The 20,987-nt window shown below is 35.5% G+C and overlaps 3 protein-coding genes across 4 annotated transcripts; all 3 read right to left on the bottom strand.

The window, feature by feature from the left end:
* LOC122036725 (plant intracellular Ras-group-related LRR protein 5-like) lies at positions 1-2,438 on the bottom strand. 2 transcript variants are annotated; one of them, XM_042596129.1, is made up of 4 exons: positions 1,842-2,438; positions 718-1,222; positions 309-573; positions 7-223 (listed from the first exon to the last, which is right to left on the bottom strand). In XM_042596129.1, exons 1-4 carry the CDS (start codon positions 2,341-2,343, stop codon positions 104-106), a joined length of 1,392 nt encoding a protein of 463 aa, XP_042452063.1. In that variant the 5' UTR covers positions 2,344-2,438; the 3' UTR covers positions 7-103. The 2 variants fall into 2 exon arrangements, with proteins under 2 accessions (XP_042452062.1, XP_042452063.1); XM_042596128.1 differs by having other exon boundaries at positions 1-223; positions 309-1,222.
* A 446-nt stretch (positions 2,439-2,884) lies between these two features.
* LOC122036727 lies at positions 2,885-5,600 on the bottom strand. Its single transcript, XM_042596130.1, has 5 exons — positions 5,164-5,600; positions 3,784-3,938; positions 3,560-3,626; positions 3,344-3,395; positions 2,885-3,261 (listed from the first exon to the last, which is right to left on the bottom strand). Exons 1-5 carry the CDS (start codon positions 5,489-5,491, stop codon positions 3,177-3,179), a joined length of 687 nt encoding a protein of 228 aa, XP_042452064.1. The 5' UTR covers positions 5,492-5,600; the 3' UTR covers positions 2,885-3,176.
* Positions 5,601-6,752: 1,152 nt separating this feature from the next.
* Positions 6,753-16,776, bottom strand: LOC122036724 (CAAX prenyl protease 1 homolog). Its single transcript, XM_042596127.1, has 14 exons — positions 16,554-16,776; positions 15,555-15,702; positions 15,280-15,364; positions 15,104-15,199; positions 14,467-14,532; positions 14,211-14,309; positions 13,994-14,107; positions 13,521-13,631; positions 11,859-11,921; positions 10,911-11,003; positions 8,380-8,493; positions 7,506-7,577; positions 7,314-7,379; positions 6,753-7,122 (listed from the first exon to the last, which is right to left on the bottom strand). The coding sequence occupies exons 1-14, from the start codon at positions 16,582-16,584 to the stop codon at positions 7,000-7,002; spliced, it is 1,281 nt and encodes a 426-aa protein (XP_042452061.1). The 5' UTR covers positions 16,585-16,776; the 3' UTR covers positions 6,753-6,999.
* Between the last annotated feature and the right edge of the window lie 4,211 nt (positions 16,777-20,987).

Here is a 20,987-nt window from a genome sequence, read left to right as displayed (position 1 = left end):
TACATTATTTTTGGCTCTTACAAACAAACAAGAGTTTAAACTCAAAGATGATTGCAATGTGCAAAAATCAAACAAAAGTGCAACAAATTGTATACTTCGCTTGTCATTCTTCCTCTATCGTCGAACATAATGAACACAACCAAAACAAACAATCCTTTGGCTCAGCCTGTTGACTACCCTCAGTCTTTGCTCTAACTGAATCGGCCATGTACTGGACAACAGCCTACCGAGCAAAAAAAAAACAATGAATTTGTCAAGAAAGAATCATAATTGTATCGAAAGAACTAAAGAACAAGACTTATATTTACCTGAGCTCCTAATTTAATAACATCTTTCGGTGGCATTTCCAACGGAGTTTCATCTGCATTGAACATTCTTAGTTTCGCCAGAAGACTGAAAGAATCAGGCAATATTCTTATTTGGTTGCTGCTTATGTCCAACTCTTCTAGCATCTCTAGGTTCCCGATTGATCTCGGCAACATTCTCAAATCAGCAAAGTTCCTTCCGACATCCAACTTTACTAGACTTTTGACCAAGCAAAGGCTCTCAGGGATCGACTCAAGCTCATTGAAGCTGACATTGAGTTCTTTAAGCTTAGAAAGTGAAGACATAGTACTAGGCAATGATTTAACTCTATTGTAGTGCAGTGTAAGAATTTCCAAGCACTCGAGTTTCCCGATCGCTTCAGGTAATGCTTTTAGCTGATTGAAATCTAACCTGAGCTCGATGAGAGCAGTACACGATCCAATAGTGTAAGGGAGCTCTTCAAGTTCATTTGTCTCGATGTTCAACCATCTCAAATTTGTTAGGTTCCCTATTGTGTGGGGAAGAACATAGAACTGGTTAGAACTCAGATCGAGGTTGACTAGATTTGTAAGGTTCCCAAATGTAGAAGGCAGAGTTTTTAGGCGGTTTGCATGCAAATCGAGATCGATCAGATTGGATAGTTCTCCAAATGATTCAGGTAGGTTTATGAGTTGATTGGAGTGGATGTCAAGCTTTGTTACGCATTTCAAGCTTCCAATAGACGTTGGAAGAGCCATGATTCGGTTCTCTGATATCTTCAATTCAGTGGCTTCTTGTAATTTTCCAAGTGAGTTTGGAAGCCACTCAATTTGGTCCATTAGCTTGCCTTGGAGATCAATGACTCGAACTCCTTTCTTAGCTGAAGTTTCAATTAAGCTTGCCACTTGGATGAGGCTTAGCTTTGTATCGCCATTAACTATAGGGAGAATGAGACAGATTTTGAGAGCATGAGGATACCAAAAATTCAAATATCTATGTAGAGTGAATAGACACAATGAAACAACAAATTTATATCCCAATAGTTTGAGTTTGGCTGAGTGAATCTTATCATGCTAAACAAATTAAGGTCGCTTAGATTAATCATACTTTAAACTCTAAATGAGCCAATCCATCAAGTTAAGAAATCTAGGTCGTCTTTGAGCATTCCAAAACACCAAGTTGAATCTTTAACAAGGCAACAAGTAAGAAAATATAATAATATTACCTAAGATTTTTTACCTAGCAACAATCAAATGGTTAATCACAAAGGCATGCATGATCTTAAATTGTTAGATAGTACCTTAAAGGTTGGCATGAATCTTGCTCTTTTTTACTTATTTATTTTAGCAAAATGGCAATGGAATTCGAAAGGCTTGAAGAAAAATTTGCCTTGGGACCTTCAAATTGCCCCGTGCTTACAACTCTATGAGCTCAAGAAGCACTCTTCACAAACAATCATTCAATCAACAAACTTACTTCAACATAATTGAAGAAAGAATTAAGCAAAGAAAGCGACCATTGCAGAGAAAATAAGCAAAAGCAGAGAATAAACTGACCTGAGTAGGCATCATCAAGCTTTGATAAAGAATTCGCCTCCTCTTTCTTCTCATCCTTCAATTTTTCGACCAAACTCAAACTTCTACCAATCCCATCGTTAACTTCCTCCTTCCACTTCTCCTCTTCCTCCTCCTCTTCGGTTTCCTCTCCTGAGACAGTCTTAGATACTCTCTGAATCAATTCATCAAACACTTGAAGGCTCTTATCCAGCTCCACCAAGGCCATGGCCTCCCTCCTATGCTGCTGGCTCTGCAACAGGGCTAGGTTCCTCTTGACCTCCTGCAGCAAAGAGAAGAGCTTCTGCGGAACATCAGGGGGCCTCTGCGTCTTGGCAATCTCCCAAACTCTGAGCTCCTGCTCACTGTCTGCTGTCCTGATCACAGCTATGGCTGCCTCAACTTCCTCTATGGACGGCCTTGGTGGCAGGGACCTGTAGGCCATCATGATCTCCTCCACAGCCTCTATCACCCCAACGGAGGTTGATTGTGTTGGATTCCCCATTGCTTTTCAATTCTGATCTCTCTCTCACAAAACTCCCTTAAGAGGATCTGCTTTGTATATGACGATGAGCTGGAGCGACCTTGACTCTTCCTTTATATTATTATTATTATTATTATTATTATTATTATTAATCCATCTTACTGTTCGAATCCATTAATATCGGATGTTATTGATCCCGGCTCGCAGAAATTTTTCACTAAGATAAATCTAGAATTACAAACAATTGTCTTTTTACTAGATTAAGATTAAATGTGTCACAATTAAAAATAAATAAATAAATTCAGTTAACCTTAATAAGTAAATCAGAATGCACTCTTGACAAACGACCAGAAAATCTAATATACTTTAGTTGCACACTCTATTTAGAAAAAAAAAAATTTATAAAACAACTTGAAGTGTATTATAGTCCCGAAGGCTGTCATAATTAAGAATTGATATGTGAAATCAAGAGTATAAATAGATTTAGTAAGCGTCTAAGAGTCCATCGATTTTGATTTGAAGTGATTCTAAATTTTATGTCCAAGAGAAACCTACATGTAAATTGATACCAAATGACAAAATAGCCATTAAGTGCTACGAAACCACATTTTCTATCAGAAGGAAATACCGCATGCTTTCTGAGTTTTTCTGCATTCCAGTGCCATAGTCATGCACTTTATGGCATCACTCACTGATTCCCTAAACAGCCTAATGAGCTTCTAATTGACATTTATATACTAGAGATGAGAAAGAACACGCCATGGAACAGCTTTGCGGCGGACCTTTGCCAACCATTAGTACCAACTGAGATTTCTCATGGCTCTACGAATTTCAAATCTTTGCATTGAAGTCTTTCAGCGCGTCTCCCATACCCAGCGGCTTGGTCTGAATATTTGCTTAAGAAGTGCCATTTTTGGAACATTCCAATGCTCCACATGCCTGCATAAGAACCAAACTCAATCATTTGTTCATGAAAAATCGAACTCCTATTGACTTTGCGGTTGCAGAATAATTTCATTGCCTGCAAACCCTCCCGGATTCAGCATCGAAATAGTATTCTGTATAGCCAGTAGCTGCACAAAAACAACAGATGAAACGAGAGAATGAATGTATCGAGAAGTTGGAATGAAATACTCAGGTAACACAAAGGACATCAATTTCATGTACATAATCAAGAAATTAATCATATGGGGGGATAACAGAAAAAGTATACTCTTGAAGGCGGGATCAGATATACCGGAAAGAATTGGTCTCCAAGGAAATGACATGATGCAACTGAAACGCCAATGTCCAATTGATTTATCCTGAGATCAACTACTTTGGCTGTAATGCTTGATAAATATACAAATGTATCAACTCAGAATGAGGATGATAGCTGACGAGTGAGATGCATGCAACTTTTGCAGCCTTGCATTTACTTGGGGAGAGATCATATCCTACCAAATATGAAAACCACTTTACCTCAAAATCCTCCCATTTTGTGAGTTTCATGTTAGATTTTTCAAGCAGTGATCCGAAATTTGAACAATTTCTTTTAAAACGAGGTAGACCTCTGAAGGAACCTGCTGGGTCAGCAAATTCACAGTCATCCTCATAAGCATTCAGTGTCAAGTTCCCTGTATCAAAACCAATGACAAAATAGACTTTACAAGTGAATGTCGAAAGTAGATCAAAGACTTACCTGTCTTAATAGACAAGCATTTTAGAATGATCTAAAAAGGCCCATAAAAATTGTCATTGTTGCACTTTAATAATACTCATAAGCAAGTGCCTATAATTGTGGGCAAGGGAAGTATCGAATGCTTCTGGAGAGTAACTCCAGTTGATGTGTGACAGAAATTTAAACACTCAGATTGATGAAGTGATGTTTTCCCACATGAACTACAAGGATAGCACTTGTTAAAGGAATATTATTAATCTCCTGCTGATTTGCATCGATATTCTTAGAGCTACAAACGAGCTGAACCGAGTTGAGTTTGATGATGTTCAAGCTCGTTTGTTTATCTTATCGAGCTTATTCAAGCTTGTTCGCTATTAAGCTCAAGCCAAGGTGAAGCATCAGCTGAGCTCAACTAGCAACATGTTTACCCATAGTTAACCTATTGACAAAATAAATAAAACTTCCATTATTACTGACATTATAGATAATCAAAAAGGGTAACATTTGTAAGGTAAAAAAAGACACAACACTCAGATTATATTCTTGAAATGTTTGAATTAAAAACCAAACAAACTAAGATCATAATGTAACTTTAGATAAGTTTACAAATAACTTGGTTCGTAAAATATTTGGAAGCTTTATTCACGAACTTTATCGAAGTTAAGCTCTTATTGAGTGAATATCAATCTTGTTAATGGATAATATGCCCGTTTACAGCCTTAGATATATTACTATGTTCCATCACAATTGTTCCCTACATGATATTGAATACAATCATTTCCCCACAATATCTATTGATAAAATCTCGAAAAGTGTTGTAGCTACCAAATTCACGTGATTTACAACAAAGTTAACCACAAAATGCAATCTTGTGGTATTTGTGTCACCGAATATATCATAAGAGTCAGAAGATTGGTAGAAAATATCCATAAATCTATGCTGGTGAATGAAATTACACAAACTTCCATGAAGTTTAAATTAGTTTCGATCCTATGCCAATCCAAAATTTTAGTTCATGAATGAGCATGAAAAGAAGAGTAGCGGCCTAAAATCCATCAATCCAAAATTTATAGTTCATGAATGGAAACGAAATTAAAAAGTGTAGCAGACTAAATCCAAAAGTTCAACAGATGCAAACGTTCTTCGTTGGAAACCCTAGGAATGGAAGTTCTTTTACAAACCTGTGACGAAGTAGGAGCGGGCGAAGTCCTCCTTGATGGCTTCCGCAACCTGCGCTCTGCCAGTCAACAATCCGATCGCGCCGGCGGAGATCTCCTCAGCGGGGGCAGTCGGCGGAGACGGCCGGAAGAGAGAAGCGGCGATACCGAGGAGCTCGGAGCCGTACCAGGCCAGTTTGAGAACAACGTTTTCCGACTTGGACCCCTCGCGGCTCGCAGGCGAAGGGCTCCTGCCCTCGCACCGGACTTGAGTAGGCCTCCCGGAGGCTGCCTGGCGGCGGAAGCAGACGATGCGGGGTGGTGCGGGCGAGAGGCGGAGGACCGAAGCCATGGCTTTTCACTGTTGCCCTGGGCAACGCGAAGGAAATGGTATACTTGCCGTAACGGTGAGAGTAGAGTTCCTGTCACCGCTTCCATTCTCTCCTCAGACTCGTTGCCTGGCTTTCAAAAATCGAACATGTTTAATAATTTTTCAAGACAAATTTAAACACACGATATTTTATCCAATTATTTGCCAGCCGCTGATGAACTTTATATATTTATTATTCTCTATTATATTATACAATAAATATACTTTAATTTCCAATATGTTTCCATTCAACTTTGAATAATTCAAATTATACTTGAATTTGTCATTTCAAATTGATGTAACAATGCAAACCAAATTTAACTTCGAATTTAAATAAAATTAATATTTCATAAAATTTCGCCATTTATTTGCTACTCTAAAAAGTGCAACTATAATAGTTAATTACTAAGTGCTATTTTGGATAAAAATGATAATTATTCCATGAGTAACAAATAAAAAAGTTTATATTGTTTACTAAATTAGAGGGTGTTTGGCTCTGCTTAAGTTCTACAAAATAGTTTATAAATTATTTTAAAAATTATAAGCTCTTCAAATCTCTCTCTCTACGCCTACTTCTTTTCCCAGTATACCCGATACATAAATTTTCCGACTTGATTAAAATTTAATTTTTTTTTCTAATTTTATTTTAAGATTAAGAAAAATAAAAGTGTCAAATATATATTATTGATCAATTTTTAACTATAATTTTTATTTGAAATATTAATGATATCATTAAATTCTTTTGAAAGAATCTAAATCAAACTATTAAATAATTTTATTTTTTTATCTAAGTTTAACCCATTATAAAATTATAAACTATTATATACAATATCTTAATAGTATTATATCTTTTTTTTAATAATTTTGTTAATAAAAAAATCTTATAATACTAAACACATTAATATCTTTAAATTATTTAAAATAAATTCATCCAAACACTTTAATATCTTATTTTTAAAATAAAATCTAACAACTTATAAACTCCTAAAACAACTTATAAACTATTTTTAATAAGTTTAACCAAACAACCTCTTAATATTGAAAATATCCTAGAACAAAATAACCCCAAAGAACACTAAACAGTCCTTATTTCAAATATATATCGTAATCTGTGAAGTGTAACAATCTCTCTTTTCATTTCTTCTTAGATTTTCAATTCCAAATTTTATCCCTGAGTCTGATTGCAATGAATAAACCAGCATCATGGCTATCAGCTCCAAATCCCTAATCCACACAGCAAAAATAAGACAGTTCAAAATATGCCCAATTAATCTGCAAATACATCTTTCACTATGTGTCATCCTAAAGGAGTAGAAAGATTTGCAAATTCACATATAACAATCCTAATTCTAGGAAACAAACAGCGTCGATAACTACCATGAAGAAATACGGTCTACCATTGCACATAGCAGCAATCTATATCATCCATGTAAACCGATTGAACCACATGGCCAAAACTTTTCATGTTCTAAGAGCAATACGCATTCGCACTAGTCCTCTTTCTTAGCTGTCTCAGGTTCTTCGATTGCAGCTAATCTTTCAACAAGAGGTGGATGGGAGTAATGGTATGCTGAATACCATGGATCAGTGTTCATGGCAGAAAGGTTCTCCTCCTGAATGGGGACGGAAAAAAAAAGATGTGTGACCCAGAATGATATCTCAAATCATAAATTCTATCAGCGGGCATTCGGAGATTAGCAGAGGAAAGCAGAAAACTACTCAAGTGTTTACGTTGCAATCTAGATAAGAAAACGCGAGGCGATGAAGGAATATCAAATGCAAAGAGAAGGTTACTAAAACTCACTTGCAATTTGACAAGGCCTGCACGAAGCGGTTTGGCATAACCTAGTTTCTTGGCAAAAGCATCAGCCTATTATGCACATAAAATTACATTTAAGAATACACGGCGTACCGAGGTAAGAAAACAATATGAACATCTATGATGGAAACCAAATAACTCCATTGTTACAGGATAATAACATACTAACTAAAGTACCTGAAATTCGAATGTCCGGCTTACAAGATTGAGACCAAAGTTCAGAAGGTGCTGGAGGGGTATAACAGTATGCTGGAAATAAGATACTCTAAATTAGTACAATGTGATGCTGTCAATCTAAACACATTGCACATGGTGCTCCTGTGTAGACACATGGCAATAAGGAACCTGCACTAATAATTAAAAACAAGGCAGTGATATCTACATGAGATTTAAGATACAGAATTAAAGAGTCATGCCATGATGAAAGTTCAAGGCACTTGGTTTGACTTGCCATCTATGTCATGTATAATTTGGTCAAACATTTTGTTCGTTTCAAAGCTACTAGTGCAGTAATATTTCTCATCTATAACACTGCTCCATCCACAAGTTCTAATTTCAAGATATACCACAGTACCTCTTACAAGGATTATTCATTTATTCCAATCTTCAAGACACTGAACAGACAGACAATACCAAAACAAAGGAAGCAGAAATAGTACTCGACCTCAGAAAGCTACATAGTTCTACCCTTTCAAATTTTGTAGTTCAAATTTTCCGCATGTGTCATTTTCAACATGAATTGGAACAAATTGAACAAAGGTGAATTTGCTATTATTATTGTTAAAATTATCAGCATTTCTATAATTAAACATGATCTTCAATTAAAATCAACATGCTGTACCAACTCCACTTTCACTTAAGAATAACTTTCCAAGTTAGTTGCAAAGTAAATTAAGGGGATACTAAAGTCAACTGACTAACTTTTAAGTCCAAAAAAAAGAAAAAGAAATTAGTAAATATTATGTAGAACGCTGGTAAGGATACTACTAATAGAAGAGATGTTACTATAATGAAAGCATTGAAAATAAAACAAAATGCAGAGGAAAGACACCTGAAATATTATGAGACCAATAAGTATTGGCTGAGTATCAAAGCCAAAACTTTCAAAAAGATCTTTTGAGTTCCTCACAAGAGTGTATCCTCCAAATTGCAAAAGTGTGAGAATCTGCAAAAATAAATAAACAAGTTATTAAGTCATAGCAGTCAGGTAGTATTAGGATATCAGACAAAGGTAACTTTTAGCTTTCTCAATTTATAAAAGCTCAACCTGAGCCTCTTACCACAACAAAAATAAAAAAGTCTACCAGTAAAGGAACCAAAAGTATTTAGTACATAATCTTCATGTTTTTGATACCAATACAATTGCATCAGTCCCTAAAACAAATAGTATTGCCGAAGGGTAACTTTAATGGATGTTTTACTACTGCATATATGCATTTAATAGGATATGTTTAAGGAACAGAGACATAACTCTCCAATTATCATGGATAAAACAATTGATACACAAATGCTCAAGATGGACATGATTTATCATGAATAAAATAATTGATAGATAAATGTTAAAGATAAAAACATGATTCTTACAATCAAATTTATCTATCTTTGCTATTACAACAAAGCAATTACGAGAACATATTCATGGTTGTGCTCATTGAAGCCGGAGAAAATTGTCCTGATCCTTGGTAAAAATTGATGAGAAAACATTTGGGATAAGCACTAAACAGAAATCCTTCAAATTTACAAACATTATCAAGATATACGTGGGCATTTGCAATCTTAATAACTACCATTTGGTAATTATTCTCTATCTGAGTTAATTGATTTCATATCGCAAGTTTAGCCATTAGGTATTTTATTTAGGCCTCAAATATAGTTGTACAAATCAGAACAAATATTACATTAAAGATTTCTTCCACTTCGATCACCTTGAGGGGAGGGCTCAAATCTATTGAAATCATACGACCTTACCTCCGCTGTTCTCCTCATTCCCCCCCCCCCACACACACACACACACACAGATCATGATATCTACCAACTCTTGGCGGTTAGATAGCATGTAGCATGAATCCTCACAGAATCCTTCCTTATACCATTGGTCCATTGTATCCATGAGCCAAAAAATGTTGAATGATAGGATCAAGACCAACCACACTATCACAGCCTACTTTCTATTTCTGCATGATCCCTGGCTACACCTATTTTGTGTATCATGCAATGCGAACCAGGTCATTAAATCCCTAGATCACACCTTTGCTGCTTCCTCTAGATCTTTGTTCTGAAAATCAAATACAAAATCCTCAGATTGGGTGAAAATAATGCTCACAACCACACGACAGATCCAATCAACACCTTGACAAATCTAAATGCCAGTTAAGATCCAGGCCTTGCAGCCAATATTTTGAATCTGCGTCTAGGCTCCAGTTCTTATGCACCTTTAAATTGAGGCATCGTGAGTTCACCAAAGTGTAAAAAGGCTCCATGGCACACTAAACCCACCTAGAGAATAACTTAAAATCCTCCAATAAGTATCTTTCCGTCATAATGCATGCAAAATGCTTTTCATAGTTTGTGCTGTAACCATTTTTTTGCATCTTCCATCTTAGAAGACAGATGACAAACAACAGAAAAAAAAATACAAGTCTTGTGATGAAAGTTAGAAGCCTTGTGATGCTAATGACAATATAATTTTTTGCATGACAAGGATAATTGAATCTTTTAGATAGTACATAGGAGGTAGATGAGCATTAAAACCACATATTTATCCCATTCTTTTGATTTCTGATTCATGGGTGAAAATTGAATGTTTCATATGTGAATTATAATGTGCATCAATGATACAAATTGTGAATTTGTATGATTCAACAATTATGCATGTTCCTACGCCTTGCACCTTGCCTCTTAGGTCCTATTATGTCTTAGTACCTAGTTGGACTAGTGCCTTCGAATACATTGCTTGTAGCAATCACATTCAATAAGTTGTGAGACCTGCCCTTATGATGCTTATCCTCGTGTCCTCCAAATTGCCACCCAGTAACCAGGATTACTCTGTTAATCACTTGTTTTCTCACCTATCTCCTTCATGAAACTTCTCAACACTACCCACAGCTTCTATGCCCTATACCTCTCCTTACTCCTTCATGACACTACTTTTCATTGAAGGACAGGAAGCTACTATTACCAAGCCTGCCAAAATCCAGTACCTCTTAATGTATAAAATTGGGAAGGAAGCAAGGGTGTGGCCCCTGCACCCCTCACGTGACCAAAAATGAGAGAACCTTGGGGATGCCTATAAGTAAAAAAAAAAAAGGAAAGAAGAAAAAATGGGGAAGAAAAGCTTAAGTAGGCAAAAAAGGATTTAGCAAGCAAATTTGAAAGTCTTCATTAAGTCACTCCCTATTGCAGGTAGTAACATTAATTCAATGCTGTAAATTAATCCTCCTAATTAACAAAATACACATGCTTAGCAACTTAAACAACTAAATTATATCAGATGTCAAAATCAAAATCATGATTTTACAAATATTATGGCATTAAACATGATAAGAAGCTTCAGAAATATTGAAGTGGAGTATAAAAAAGCACCTGAACAGCAATGAAAGAATACATTGTGTGATTGAGTTTCCAATGTCCAAGTTCATGGGCAATAACTGCAACAACTTCCTCTTCATCTTTGCACTACCAAAATTTTTTATTTTAAATATTCAGCAATGGAAAAGCATTTAGTTCCGATGAAATATCAATAGTGTTTGTGCTCAGTCATCAGACTCATCTAAGTAACATATTTGATCAACCAGTTTATTATTAACAAAATTGGTAATTTTGAGTGAGTTCAATTTCTATATGGAAGAAAATTAACTTTTAAATAGGAACACGATCAGAATGAAATTCAACCTTGCAAAATTTGCATATCAACAAAGCCTTGGGTAATTAATTTACAAATCAAAACATGGGATGCTCACAAAGAGAAAGATAAAAGAGAACTATTGTAAAGGTAGATTGAGCATGGAGAGAGAAGCAAGAAAATCAAGTAATCCTAGAAATGAAGCATCACGTCGAGCAAAAGAAATACCACCTTGGAACCAACTGAAATAAGGTCATCATAATAAGCTTTAACACAGAAAGAAATACAAAGTTCTTTTTTCTCAATTATGCTGATAAATACTCAATTATGCTGCAAATTTTCCATTTCATTACGAGAAATTAGATATTGTATAAGGCAGAGATATCAAAACTTGGTGAATAATAACTAGGTTGACAGTTAGTTCGAACATGATTCCTGATAAGGCAAAATAAATTAGGACTAACATGCTAATGTCTCAATTTAAATTATCAAGATCCTAAAGAACTAAGTCAATATATTCACACAATGAGATTCATGTTTCTCCTATATCTGTTAAGCAAACTATTTGTTTCTTATTGAAGAATTTTACAAGAAGAAGAAATTTGTTATATTTTCGTTCATTTTATGAAGAGCGCCAACAGATAATGAAGTGAAAAATAAATACAAATGAAAGTTGAACCAAAACAAACCTGTTGGATCAAGGTGTCATAGAGAACAATACGTTTATTCTTTAAAAATCCATACATATAAGCCTGTTGAGTAGAAAATACATAAAGAATTAGAGCTTGTGTGAGGTGGATATTAGGTTAAATCATTGCATAGTGCATTTGCATTATGCAAGCACATGCACAGATACATATGCAATCCTGTTAAGTAAAATATGATTTACATAATATTTAAGAGCTTAATCAACATAATAAAATCATAAAAAATAAAATTCACTTATCATAGGATGAATAACAAATGCAAATAACATCTAAAATACTGCCAATTGTATGGGAAAAAAATATTTTTTGTTCTAATGGATATCAAAAGTATTTATGTGAAGGAGCAAATTAGTGTGATCTAGATAAGGCAAATGATTGATTGAAGCAATATGCGATCACATGGATAGCAGGTAATATTCTATATATGTGGAAGTAGTAAGAGAATGGAATTCACCAGTACCCAGACTTTGTACCAGAGCCTATACTATGTAAATACAAAAGAGAGGGACAGACTCGTAGTACAGAAAATTTAGCTCCCAATACAAGAATTTTTCTGCAGTGTTGTGCATTTAGGTCTGTAAGTTAAAAATATTTACACAAATAGGACTATAAATTCGTGATCCAGAAACCTTTTATCAAATAGGTCCATTGTCAAACCAATGTCTAATGCACAGTATCTGGTAAATCTTCAGATTGCTTGAAGAGCAGCTAACAAGTAAAGATTATAACTTAGGTAGACTTCTATATGAGAAGCAACAGTAAGAAACTATTGCTCAGAGAGACGCTGACTTGTGCTCTTGCAAATCAATCAAAGAAATCATACTTGATATCAAGGACAATTTGTTAAGACTAAGAAATCTTTTCCAATTAAACATATCATTCAAAACACTTCAAGAGAGAGACACTAAGGACAGCAACTACATTTCATCAACATATGCAATTCATCTATCGAAAGAATTTCCCGATACAGAAACTATGTCAATAGCCACCAAACGCACAAACCCAAAACACTGCAGGATCAAGGGTATGCTTAATGTGCCGCACTTTACTTTTGCAGCTTTACTTTTAAAGAAACCATTGTAAGTCAACATAAGTCAGCTTTCCACAATTTCATTGTCATTTTTCACAATATAATGGACAATTGCCTCAAAAATAGACCAAGAATTTGCAATGAGCAGAATGTGAACATAATAGAACCAACCATGAGAATTTAATTACCCTGAGAAGCACAGATACTGAATGCTGGACAAGATTCCCACGATTGTCAAAAACACAAACAACACATAGCCCAAAGAATATGTATCAAGCGTGGCAAATTCAATGCTAAGCAATGAGAAACTATCTAACATTTGGCTACTAAAAAGGTCTGTCCACAACTTCTGACTTCATCTTAAAACAGGATGGATCTGTGTCATGGGTAAGTTTTATTCACTACCTCTCAAACAGCTCAGATAAGAAGCCACTTTCACTCATTTTGTCACAAATAGTATGTTTAACCATGAAGAAAATTTACATTGAACAGACAACTACTACAACAATGGGATTGAAATAAGGAAATCATCAGCGAGATTCAATGCTGAATAAAACATATAATATTATTAGTAAAAAACGAAATTCAAGTTTCATATAAAAAAAATCGCTCACATTGCTATGTTTAGACCTTGTCGATCCATCAACAACAAAGAGCTTCTTCAAAGGGAACTTCAGTGAAGCAGCAAGCTTTTCTATTTTCTCCCTCAGCTCTCCAGCGGGAAGCTGTTAAAAAGTGATTACACAAGCTAATAAATATATTTTGGATTGCCTTAATTCTATAAGTTTATTAATGCTTAATAACAAAAAAACATGCAACTTATAATACTAGCTAGAGAAAAAAGCTTTCAAATAATTGAGACTATAAAGGGTCCATATGTGATGGATGAAATGCAAAAAGTGTGTGCTGCATTTGTGTTTTTTTATCTACTAATTGCTAGAGCCTAGAAGACCATCGTGTCAAGTCATAGCCGGAGTATTCTTCAACATATTATAATCTATAACATATAAGAAAGTAAATTAGCATTATGCCATTATATGCTCTGCATACAAACAACTAAGCGACTAAGTGGCAAAAAGATACTTACAGGAGTGAACTTATTAAACAGAGGCGCTATTAAAATGGGATACACTGTCATCATCGCGAGGCAAAGAACAAGGATGAAAACCCAAAGATATATTGCCAGGTATGGACCTCCTTTCTGCAGCAAACCAGAGTAAAAATTGAAAAATATTGACAAATTATAGAAAATAAGCCTCAATCTCGCCAACAATCAGCTTATATAAATGGCTCAAGATTATAACCTGGACTATGACTATAATTGCTGCAACAATTGGTGGGCCAAGGAAGATAGAGATGCAAACTCCCTTAAACATGTCCATCAGAAAAAGCCGTAGTGATTGCTGCACGAAGTGCACGAAATTAAAACTAAGTGTAGTGATTGCTGCACAAAGTGCACAAAATTAAAACTAACCTAAGTTAGCATCTAAGTTTTGATCAAAATCATAAAAAAAAAATTACAAAATTATCATATAGAAAAGAGAATTGAAGTTGACAAACCTTGTTAAACCCATGTCGTGCCTCAATCACAAATGTAGAATAAAGCGAAAATGGCAAATCAGTTATCTGCACGATGGAAGCCATAGGGGTAAATACATTATTGTGTAAAAGAGAATCCCTGAGCACAAAGTTTATCACCAAAAATAGCAATTGCCAATAGTAAGTGTAATTTTAATTCTAAAATTTAATAATTGTCAAGAAGTAACCCAATTGAACTTCCTTCATAACAGCAAAAAAATAGATATGATGTCACACTAATCTGCTTAGGTTCCCTAACATATTTATCCAATAGCTTATAGATTCAAACATGCAAAATTCAGAAGATACTTTAAGTGCAACAGAATGAAGAACAAAAGTACAGTTTAATGGTTTAGGTGAGATCTTAGATTTTTAAATTTTTGCTCCAATTCTTTGTAAAGTTGCTCACACCATAACCAAATTGGACTGGTGCAAGAATGTCATTTGAACTTTAAAAACCACTGAATAATATCACTAAGTCATACTCATTTGAACTTTAAAAGAACTATATTATGATCTTGTTCAACTATCATGAGTATGCAAGAATGTTAATGAGGGTAAATATCAGAAGAAAAAAATGTTGATGACCTGAAGGTTGTTAAGAAGAATAAATACATACCTGTGACCAAACCATAACACCAGCCAGAAATGACAATGTATGTATGATTTCATTCTTTGGATTTAAACCGATGTACAAAGCAAAGTTCCCAGATAGCTGTTGTGAAATATATATTACAAATGAAACAATAATAAGAAAATGTTAAATATAAAACAAAACAAAGGCTATTACTTTACCTTCCAAAACCAAGGTAATATTTTATAGTATAGAATTGCAGTGTCCATCACTATGGTCACAGCTTCATGAACAAAGTGAAAGTAGCTGAAGAATCAAAGACAAGAGACATGTTATCAAGATGAAAAATGGTCTAGCTAACATAATACCTGAAAAGTAACCTAAACCAAAGCAATAAGTATTAAATTTGGTTGTGCACAAAAGACCGCACATTACTAAAACTGCATCATTTGGGGCAAAATCATCAGTATTAATAAGATAAGTAAATAAAATAAACCTTTTATCGATGCTATAAGCTCGAGCTCTTTCAAATTTTTCATCACTAATTACTCCCAGCAGCGGCTTAGGTAAGTTGGGTAGTTTAAGAGCTGCATGTTGCCGAATATCTAAGTATGTTTCAAAGATATACATACAGATCATAAAGCCTGCCATAAAGTGAAAAATTAGTCAATGACAAAATAACACACTAGACCATCTTCTCATCCAATTTTGAATAAAAAAATGCAACCAGTAAATTGCTCAAATCATCAAGAATATCCATCATCTACAGAACAAATGATCCACAACAAACATCTTGTACAATTAAGAACTGTTGAAATCCCAATGCCTTTGTGTGTAAGAAAAACTGCAAATCAGGTTTCATATCAGACATAGATCACTGAATTGTAATATGGTGAGTCAATTTGCTGGTATGTGAAATGTGAAGTTAATAATTTAGCAAGATGTTAATCACAAAGGATGAAAATGTGAAAAGATTCTCCATATTCCAGTACACGGTCCAATCATTTTAGAAAGAAAAACGTATTAATATTTGTACTGAATCTAGCAGGAAAACCTCAATGAAGTTCAATGGTGGGATCAAATTCATACCGATAAACCCAAATAATTTGAACTCACGTCCTTTCGTTGTTGGTAGAAGGAAAGTCTCAGTCTTTTCAAGACATTGTTCATAAAACCTAGTGACCAATCACGGTACTGAAATATGAGATGAACAACACAAATCGAACGAAACAGGACTTTTGATCCACCTCAGGTGTCTTCCTTATATCGCAGACACCAAAATAAACAACGATCTATATTTTTTAAAAAAAGAAAAAAAATCAACATGGAAATGAAAATTGAAGCAGCAGAAATAGAAGGGCGAAAATCCGACAAACGCCTTGCATTTCCCAATCACGAAATCTCGTGGATGAACCAGGAACTCGAAATCGAGCAAGCCCAATGGGTCAACCCCAAAACCCATGGGAGATCAACAGAGGCAAGAGAAAGTGCCCACCTAGGACAGCCTCGAGGTAAGGGAACTCCATCTTTTGCGGAGAGGAAGAGGAAGAGGAAGAAGAGGAAGAAGAAGAAGAAGAACAGCGGCTGTCGGAGACTACAGCAGCCGTGTAGAGCAGCGTCTGGTCGGGGGAATGGAGAGAAGCGGCCGACGTTGCCGAGAACTGCGTCGTCTGCGATCGCGTAGAAACTGCTCGATGGGGAACTAATTGCGACCTAATGACCGTAAATTTCATGTTAAATAGGTCCTTTATTTTATTAGTTTTGCTTAATTGCTGCCCGAGAAAAACTTTTTTAAAGTATAAAGTATAAACCGTGAACTTGTCTGTATTTAGTTTTTTTATATTGACTTTATCATTATAATTAATTACCAAACGACGCAGCGGGTTTCGCATATTATATAAAAAAAAAAAAACAAGTAGCACATTTTTAAATTGTCTAAATCATGTAATTTTTTTTTATTTTTCATAATACCCCTCTTTTTTATTTTATTTTTTTCAAAAAAAAATAAAATAAAATAAATCTCTAAGTCTTTCTCTTTCATCTCCATTTCCTCCATCATCGGAGCACCGATGGTAGTTATCTGTCATCATCCCTTCACCTCTGTCCAACAAATCAAAGAGACACGGTAAGTCGACAACAATTTGAGATCAAGACGGAGCTTTACACCGATTCATAGTAATCAACTCTGTTTATTTTTAAAAGGGCAATGGGGGTGAGCTTTCCTAATCCATCCTAACTCTAACACTCTGTTCACTCTCTTTTCATGATCTATATATCGTTGCGTTGTATTTTTGTGTTTATTTTTCAGTATTTGATCTCTTTTTTAAATTTCTTGTTATTATTAGAGGTAAAGCCTTACAAGTCGAAGAAGCCGATCACAGAGGAGGAAAATGAGTATTTCCAGAGGATGAGACTAACTTCATCAATTCTTCGCCGGAGGGAGAATCCGATCATAGGAGTGTCGATGTGTTCTTAGTGGTAAAGTAAGTTTTTAATTTCAAATTAAAGATGTGAATTTTATGTGTTTTAGGATGGTTTTATTTTTTAACTGATAGTTGTTTGATGAAATGTCAATGTGAACAACGATGAAAAAAATTTGTCGAGACAAAAATAAAGGAGGATGAATGGAAGATTAGGTTTTTTTAGAAACAAATAAGACTATATATATATTTGATCAAACGTACTTATAAGCATAAAAAATTTATACTAGGATATGTTGGTGCAATATCCCCTGGGTCAGGTTGACCAAATTAACTAAACATGAGTTGGCTTAAGCTTAAGTCTTAGTATTTGAGTTTTGATGTTTGACAATACATGGAGATTGCAAATGCAATTGTCTGTTTGGGAAAATTGTTGATACAATTCCCCCCTGGTCAAGGATTGATCAGTTAGATGTGAAGAAGAGTCAAGTAGGGCAAGATTGACCGGATACTTGACTGGGGAGTCCTCGTGAGTGAAGCCAGACGGACTGAAAATCCTGGTGAGTAAAGCTAGATAAAAGACCTAGTGAGTGAAGCTAAACAGTTGTAAAAATCCTAGTGAGTGAAACTAGGCAGTTGTGAAAATCTTGATGAGTGAAATCGAGCAGATGGAAAGTCCTAGTGAGTGAAGCTAGGCAGTTGGAAATCCTGGTGAGTGAAGTCAGGTGAAAGACCTAGTGAGTGAAGCTAGGCACTTGGGAAATCCTAGTGAGTAAAGCTAGGTGAAAGTCCTAGTGAGTGAAGCTAGGCAGGTGAAAGTTCCGGTGAGTGAAGTCGGGCAGTGGAAATACCTGGTGAGTGAAGTCAGGCACGTGGAAATCCAGGTGGGTTAAGATTGATTAGACACCTGGTGTTGGAAAGTCCGAGTAGGTTAAAGGGTTGACCGGATACTTGGCACAAGGAAATCCAGATGGGTCAAGGATGACGGACATCTGGTGGAAGGAAATCCAAGTGGGTCATGGAGGACCGGACACTTGGCACAAGACAGTAAGTCCAAGTGGGTCAAGGTTGACCGGACACTTGGCACAAGGAGAAAAGTCCAAGTGGGTCAAAGGGTTGACCAGACACTGGGTGAAGAAGTCCTAACAGGTCAAGGTTGACTAGATGCTAGGCAAAAGGAGTCCCAACAGGTCACAGTTGACTAGATGTTGGGTTTGGGAACCTTGGACTTGAGTTTAGGCAAGTCAAGGTTGGGACAATCGATCAACTGATCGATTGACCTAAGCCCCATCGATCGGTCGATCGATTGGGAGAGTGCTGTGATAAGCAGCAGCCCAATCGATCGATCGATCGATTGGGAGCAATTGTCACAAGCACAAAAGCTTCCCCAATCGATCAGCCGATCGATTGGGCACCGCTAAACGATCGGCCGATCGATTAGGGGGCTGGAAATTGCGGCATCACGATAAATGCTGAATCGATCGGTCGATCGATTCAGGCTTTTCCAGCAAGAGCACAGAGGCACTCTGAATCGATCGACCGATCGATTCAAGTCTCACCAATCGATTAATCAATCGATTGGGATACGACCGTTGTACAGGATACAGGTTTTGGACGGCCGAGATTGCTGGGATCTGACATGGCAATCGATTGGAAGGAGCCCCAATTGATTGGAAGCCCTAGAAGCGCAGATATAAAGGCGGCGAAGCATTCAAACGTTGTAATCCTTCTTCCCGATCTTCACGCATTCTTCCACGACATTCACCGCCAGTTCTTGGAAGCTCTTGGAGACAAGTGCAGGTGCACTTCCAAGGTTCAAGAGGCATCAACAAACAACAAGTGAGCAAGAAAAAAAGAGTTTGTATTTGTATTCTTGTATTTTTCATCTTGTGTGTGTTGTATTTGTTGTGTGAGTGTTGTACGAGGTTTCTCCACCTTCGGTAGTTACCGAGAAGGAGTGTTTTTGATAGTGGAGAGCATGTTGTATGTGGATCCTTGGATTAGTCACCTCTTCTTGAGGTGGATACCAAGTAAATCCCTAGTATTGGCATTGGAGAGATTGCTTCAAGTTTTATTCCACTGCAAATCATCACGAAGCAAGACAACAAGCGCGGTGAGCTATTCACCCCCCCCCCCACCCCCGGGTCGCCGCCGCCGCCTCTTCTCTAACACAAACCGACCCTAACAAGATCCATGTCACTAATTCTTTATGAGTAATGAAGTATCAATAATTTAACATGTAAAGTAAAAATTTCCATTTGCCTTACCTAAAATTTATGTAATTTTCAAAAAATGTGTCTAATATGATATTCATAACATACAAAAAATAATCAATTTTTCATATGTGAATTATTATTCTATTTTCTATTTTTTAAGTTTTTCTTATATTGATTATGAATTTTTGTTAGTAAGTTATTTTTAGCTTTTATATGTTTACCTAAAATTTATGTAATTTTCAAAAAATGTGTCTAATATGATATTCATAACATACAAAAAAAAATAATCAATTTTTCATATGTGAATTATTATTCTATTTTCTATTTTTTAAGTTTTTCTTATATTGATTATGAATTTTTGTTAGTAAGTTATTTTTAGCTTTTATATGTTTTCATTGTCTTTCTATCTTTCTAGATTGATCTTTAGATGTTGAATCTAAGGAGTATCACTTGAGCCATCTAAGATATTTGGAAAGATTGGAAAATTTAGGGTGCGTTTGGTTTATCCCATTTTCATTTTCATTTTCTGAAAAATGTAGGGGGCGTTTGGTACACGCGTTTTCCATTTTCATTTTCTGGAAAACGCGCGTTTTCTGAAAAACGGTGTTTGGTTTGCGTTTTTCGCGCGTATTTTCTAAAAATTTGGCTATCGTTTTCTAGAAAAACAGAGAATGACAAAAAGTCGTTTTCTGTTTTCTAAAAAAACGCACATTTTCCAGAAAATGAAAATGAAAACGGTGCAAACCAAACGTACCCGTACATTTTTCGTTTTTTAGAAAATAACTTTTCCGCGTTTTTCATTTTCGTAGAAAACACTCTATCATTTTCTTAAAAATGAATGTGGAAAACGCAAACCAAACGCCCCTTTAATTTTTTTTATTGGATGATGTGTAGAACTCCACATTTCTTAGTCAATATAATCATAAACATGACTGATTTGCTATGAATCTTCAAAAAAAAAAAAATTATTCATAATATTTTATTATTATTGTAATATATATATATATATATATATGTTACGGACCTGACTATAGATCATCCGGACTTCACTTGGGGCGCTTGGAATTAATCCAGGCGCATGTGAGTCAACCTGTACATGCGCCTGGAATGATTCCAAGCGCTTATATTCATCTAAGTATTTTTTTTTATTTATTTAGGGGTATATTATATATATTTAAGGTTTAAAATTTTAAAATTTAGGAGTTGGTTTATAATGTGTTTGAGCTAATAAGATTTTTTTCTCTATGGTTCAGATTTTCCTCTTAGATTATAGTATTCAAAATTAAAAAATTT

Source organism: Zingiber officinale, unplaced genomic scaffold (assembly GCF_018446385.1).
Source record: "Zingiber officinale cultivar Zhangliang unplaced genomic scaffold, Zo_v1.1 ctg200, whole genome shotgun sequence".
Classification (NCBI taxonomy): domain Eukaryota; kingdom Viridiplantae; phylum Streptophyta; class Magnoliopsida; order Zingiberales; family Zingiberaceae; genus Zingiber; species Zingiber officinale.
This window is presented reverse-complemented; position numbering and strand designations above follow the sequence as displayed.